General features: G+C 43.0%; 1 protein-coding gene across 1 annotated transcript; it reads right to left on the bottom strand.

The window, feature by feature from the left end:
• Window positions 1-3678: 3678 nt before the first annotated feature.
• Window positions 3679-4999, bottom strand: CBY3 (chibby family member 3). The gene is made up of 2 exons (XM_044454608.1): window positions 4903-4999; window positions 3679-4215 (listed from the first exon to the last, which is right to left on the bottom strand). The coding sequence occupies exon 2, from the start codon at window positions 4159-4161 to the stop codon at window positions 3679-3681; it is 483 nt and encodes a 160-aa protein (XP_044310543.1). The 5' UTR covers window positions 4162-4215; window positions 4903-4999.
• Window positions 5000-6000: the final 1001 nt, after the last annotated feature.

Below are 6000 nucleotides of genomic sequence, written 5' to 3' on the forward strand. Positions count from 1 at the left end.
ATGGATTTTTAGCACTTTCTTTTCTCCTTTTTCTCTAGAACCAACTCACCAGGCTTCTGTCTGTCTTTGCAAGGATTACCTGTCAAGCAGCCATGAGAGCAGCCATGAGATTCACACAGGTCGCAATCATACAAGATCCCACTTGTTACATCTCCCCTCAAAATTACCTTTCCCTATCATCAAGCTTGTTTCTATCAGTGTTTTCACCTTCCACACTGGCCCACCGAAACTCCCCCCGGTGTCTTCCTGTGCACAGTATTGATAATATGATCCCTATTTAATTGATGGATCAGTGTAAGCTGTTCTCATGACACAACTGTTCACTGTTGGTTATTTAAACTGTAGTTTGGCTGTGGCGTGTGCAGGGTGCTTGCAAATACCATTTTAAATATGCAGTCCTGCTTGGCAGTCATGCGAACCTGGTGAGTATGGCTTATGCAAATTGTCAAACAGTCAGAATTTTCACTACATGATCTACTTCAACTCCCAAGGTCTCTTTCCTAGTTAGACAAACATCAAATGTAGGTGTGATGTTGGGATTTTTTTCCTCCAATGTACATCCATTCCCACTGATCAGATTTGCAATTTCATTGCTCATTTATCCAGTTTGCAGTGAACGGGCAACATCTGGGAGCTCTTCACAGCCTGTCTGCTTTGATTTTCTTCATCATTCTAAATAATCTAATGACATCAGCAAACATGGGCACTCATTGCTCATCTCCATCCTCATATCACTTTTAACATGTTTAAATGCCCCATCCCAGCACAAATTCTTATGGAGGATACTTCTTACTACTGTGCTAACTGTCTGTTGATACCTACTCTCTGCCTTACAATCTTTAACTAGTAACTGGTCCATTAATCTTCTTGTACTCAAAAGCTTACAGAGGAGAATTTGGTGAGGGTCTTAGTCAAAGGCTTGATTATGTCCCTCACAAATTCATGACATTGTGTATTGACAGTCCTGCATTAGTGAAGCCTTAACATATAGCAATGGTCAGAAGGAATCATCAGCTCAGCTTGTTGACACTTCATATGGTTCAATACACCAGTCTGGCGCTAGAAACAAGCTGCAGCACTTCCCCTGCCTGAGAGGCCACCCAGGCGTGGTCACGGAGCTATCTTCATACACAGGCTGGAATACCTCAACAGCTCAATCCTGTCAGCAGCAGCCTGCAAGCCACTGCCTCTTGGCAGGTAAAGGGTTGGGGCTTCATGGGGAAGGAAGGACTGCCATTCCCATTAAAGTAGTCAGTGAGTGCCATCATCCAGCATCTTGGAGGCTTGCCTGTAAAATGTACAAGGTAGCACAGGGAACAAATCAAGGATTCCATGCACAAAAGTGCTGTATACCTGTGAGAGGGTCAAGTATTTTGTGAGGGAGAAGGAGGGAGGCCTAATGGGCCAGGAAAAAAAAGTTTAATAGTAGGGCACTATGAACTAGCCAGTAGCTCAATAGGAAAGAGCTAAGAAATAGGAGATGCAGGTTCAGTTCCCATGCATGCTTGGAAGATGTTAATGTGACCTCCACAAGGCAATAATTACCATACGGGTATCCTGTGGGAAACCGTATTTCAGGATGGAAAGGAAAGAAGCCACAGAATAGACCCAAGGACCGTCATGGCACACAGCTGCAATGGAAGGTTCATGCTCTGGCTCTTGTGGTTGACAAGGCCAGTGGGACATGCTTTTCCTCCCTATGTTGTTGTTGTTGTTGTTAGTCACGAAGTTGTGTCCGACCCATCGCAACCCCATGGACAACATTCCTCTAGGCCTTCCTGTCCTCCACCATCCCCCAGAGTTCATTTAAGCTCACACCAACTGCTGCAGTGACTGCATCTAGCCACCTCATCCTCTGCTGTCCCCTTCTTCTTTTGCCATCTATTGTTCCTACCATTAGGCTCTTCTCCAGGGAGTCCTTCCTTCTCGTTAGGTGGCCAAAGTATTTGAGTTTCATCTTCAGCATCTGGCCTTCTAAAGAGCAGTCAGGGTTGATCTTCTCTAGGACTGACTGGTTTGATTGCCTTGCGGTCCAAGGGACTCGCAGAAGTCTCCTACAGCACCACAATTCAAAGGCCTCAATCCTTCGGCGCTCAGCCTTCCTTATGGTCCAGCTTTCACAGCCATACATTGCAACTGGGAGAACCATAGCCTTGACTATACGCACCTTTGTTGGCAGGGTAATGTCTCTGCTTTTTAGTATGCTGTCTAGATTTGCCATAGCTTTCCTGTCCAGGAGCAAGCGTCTTTTATTTTCTTGGCTGCAGTCCCCATCTGCAGTGACCTTGGAGCCCAGGAAAATAAAATCTGTCACTACCTCCATTTCTTCCCCATCTATTTGCCAGGAAGTGAGAGGACCGGCTGCCATGATCTTAGTTTTCTTAATGTTGAGTTTCAAGCCAACTTTTGCACTCTCCTCCTTCACCCGCATCAAAAGGCTCTTTAGTTCCTCTTCACTTTCTGCCATTAGAGTGGTATCATCTGCATATCTGAGGTTGTTGATATTTCTACCAGCAATCTTAATTTCAACTGGTGATTCATCTAGCCTCACTTTTCTCATGATGTGCTCTGCATATAAATTAAATAGGCAGGGAGGCAGTATACAGCCTTGCCGAACTCCTTTCTCAATTTTGAACCAATCAGTCGTTCCGTGTCCAGTTCTCACTGTTGCTTCTTGACTCGCATATAGGTTTCTCAAGAGACAAATAAGATGGTCAGGTACTCCCATCTCTTTAAGAACTTGCCACCATTTGTTGTGATCCACACAATCAAAGGCTTTAGCATAGTCAATGAAGCAGAAGTAGATGTTTTGCTGGAACTCCCTAGCTTTCTCCATGATCCAGCGTATGTTGGCAATTTAATCTCTAGTTCCTCTCCCTCTTCGAAATCCTGCCTGTACTTCTGGTAGTTCTTGGTTCACATACTGCTGGAGCCTAGCTTGTAGGGTTTTGAGCATAACTTTGCTAGCATGTGAAATGAGTGCAATGGTGCAGTAGTTTGAACATTCTTTGGCATTGCCCTTCTTTGGGATCAGAATGTAATTCCCTCCCTATGGGTACCATTTGTTTATTTATTATTTAAAACTTTAGTATCCTGTCCTATTTGTTAAAGTCTCAGGGGACTTGCATGGGATGATCCCATTCCTATAACCCAGTAGTGAAGAGGGTCAGGACAGAGCTGTAGCTCTGTGGGAAAATTTAAATTAGTATACAAAAGTAACCAAGTTCATTCCCTGGTACTATGCTCAAGCAGAGTGACTGTTACGCACTTCTACACACAGAAAACAAGTATGATATAGATGGCATTAAAAAAGAAAAAGCATCATAATGTAGCACTAGAACTGTTTTAGTGATAGCTGTAAAGTGCATCCTTTTGTTAGGATAATATATAATGTGGTAGAATTTTTAGAATTACAATTGTAAATTGGTTTTGAGAGGTTGGCTACATCCAAGATTTTGCAGACAGAAGAAAAAAATCAAGTACATCATGGTGTATTTTCATTACAATCATTAGATCAAACCTAAAAACTAGAGGAAAGGAAATGGAATAACATGGAAACAGATTAAGTAAGAATAAAGCCATGATCAAATCATCTTTGACATTTTATTGAGTGTCTGGACACAAGGAGCCCAACTACTTCAGAAATACAATTCTCTCTGGTCCTATGTTCTTGGTGTTTTAAGATTGAAGCATCAGCACCTTGCTTGTCTTTTTAATCTTTGGATGCCATGAAGTAGTGTCAAGCCTTTTCTCCACTGAGTGTAGTCTTGCTGTGGTCTCTGTTAGCATGTCCATCAGCAACTCAAGTTGCAGCTTCAGATAGTTGTTCTCTTCCAGTAGTGCTTTGTTGGCTTTCTTCAGGGCCTTGTTTGGTGATTCCTTGTCAGGAGAGGAGAATAACTGCAGTAAGGGCATCTGTTGAGGGACACTGTCACTCTGCCACTCACCATTGTGAAAGACAAATTTTGCTTTGCTCAGTTGAGTACATGGAGGGCCATAATCCATCCCAAGTTCAACTTGACGGGTTTTGTAGTCCAGCAGATAGAAAGTAGACAAAGAGGTTGCTTGACGAAGTATTGGCCTTCTGGGTAAAAACCTGTGAGAGAAATGGTCCGCCCAGTAATCACGCATGTCCTGCAGAATATGAGAAATGGCTTCCATGACCGGGAAAGCTAGAGATGGAGGATATCAATAGGAGACCTACAAAAGAAAAATCTGGAACAGAAATTCAACAAGTACAATATTACATATATTACTTAGGATACTTTCAAATTAGGCTTTTCTTATGCCAGTGCCCTGCCCCTTTCATGGTAATGTACAAGGGGTCTGAATCACATTGTCTTCTACTCCTGACACTTCCATGTTTTCTACCACTTTTTCATTTTATTTTATTTATTTATTTATACAACTTATATGCCGCCCCATCGCATGAGCCTCGGGGCAGCTTACAATCATTAAAATCCTGTGTAAAATGCAAAAAAATCATCAAATAAATAAAATACATAAAATAAAATAGTGGAAACAGCCTGGTCAATTTAAAACCAACAAGTAAACCATTAACAGTTAAAATAGTGTTTAAATAAAAAGGTCTTGGCCTGGCGCCAAAAAACAAGAGTGCAGACCACTTTGGGGAGTGCATTTTCTTTACCACAGAAAAGCATTTAAGGAAAAAATGTTTGAACAATTGCATGTTGTCTTGTGATTGCTGCTCCTAGGAACCCTCCATCTAGAAGTACCCCAGGCCTCAGTATAATAAAGATGTATTGTTTAATTTGGGGCACCCCCACTAATCTGTGGGCTCTGGCTACCTTGCTTCACCTATTAAGGTGGCTTGCTAGCATGCTAATTACTCGTCAACATTTTTTAAAATAACATTTTCGGTACAAAAAATACTCTGCTTACCAGGGAGCACTTGGTTGCAGCTATTCAAGTACTTGCTTCAGTTGAAAACTCAGATATCAACCAATATGGTACAGCAAACAAACTGCTGCTTTTGGGCACACAAACACACAGAAATTGTGCCTGACAACCTGCTGATTGCCTCATGTCATCATGTGGCTTGCGATGCCTCACAATTGCTTTTCCTATTTTGGCCAATCATATCTTTCTGTGTAATAGATACCCACATTAGTGTTTTATGGTTGTCACCAGGCAGCTTAGTGAAAAGCTGTTGAACCACTCACAGCCCAAGGGTTCAATTCAATTTTGGGAGTGTTTTGGGCACCAAATTCCAATGGTGGCTGGGTCTGAACATGTAATGAAATGTATACCAGAAATACCTGCATATTGTAACTTACAGCTATTGCTACAAATAACTGGAGAGGCATTTCAGTCTCTTAGAATGGGGGGAAATGCAAAAGCTGGGAAACCCCTAAATCAGGGGTCTCAAGCGCAACTTACCTGGGGGCCGCTGGAAGTAGAGTCTGGGTGAGGCTGGGCCGCATCAAGCGGTGGTGGTGGGCCGCTCATCCCGCGTGGCTCCCGGAGGCCGGCCCGGGCGCCACCGGCGCTTTGAAGGCCGCAGGGCCCCTCCCCCGTGCCCTGCCCCTCCTGGCAATCGGCCCGCGGGCCCCGAGTTTGAGACCCTGTCCTAAATGTTTCGTAGCTTAGGGAAAGTGGGGAGGTGTCTATCTGGAGAATCTCAGTGGGCTGGACTGGGACTTCAGGTGGGGTGGTTATAACTTATACTTCAAAGGTTGAACACCTTTGACTTAATATTTACATTGAGTTAATTAGTAAGAGAATGTTACCATCCACATGGCATTTGTATTGTGCAAAGTAGTTATAATACATACCTCTGATACGTACACAATAGCCAGTGCATTGATTGATATGCCAGGTAGGAAAATGGAATTGAGATACCACAATATCAAGGCAAGGCAGCAAATCTATACCTGAGCTAGAATTTAAACTTATGTCTTAATTGTGCTATATCAAAATTTATGTAGGATGCCTGTTATACCAGTGAAATGCATGTAAGAAATCATGTGCTGTTTGCCT

The sequence above is a fragment of the Varanus komodoensis genome, unplaced genomic scaffold (assembly GCF_004798865.1).
Source record: "Varanus komodoensis strain SLA01 unplaced genomic scaffold, ASM479886v1 scaffold7_3, whole genome shotgun sequence".
Classification (NCBI taxonomy): Eukaryota; Metazoa; Chordata; class Lepidosauria; order Squamata; family Varanidae; genus Varanus; species Varanus komodoensis.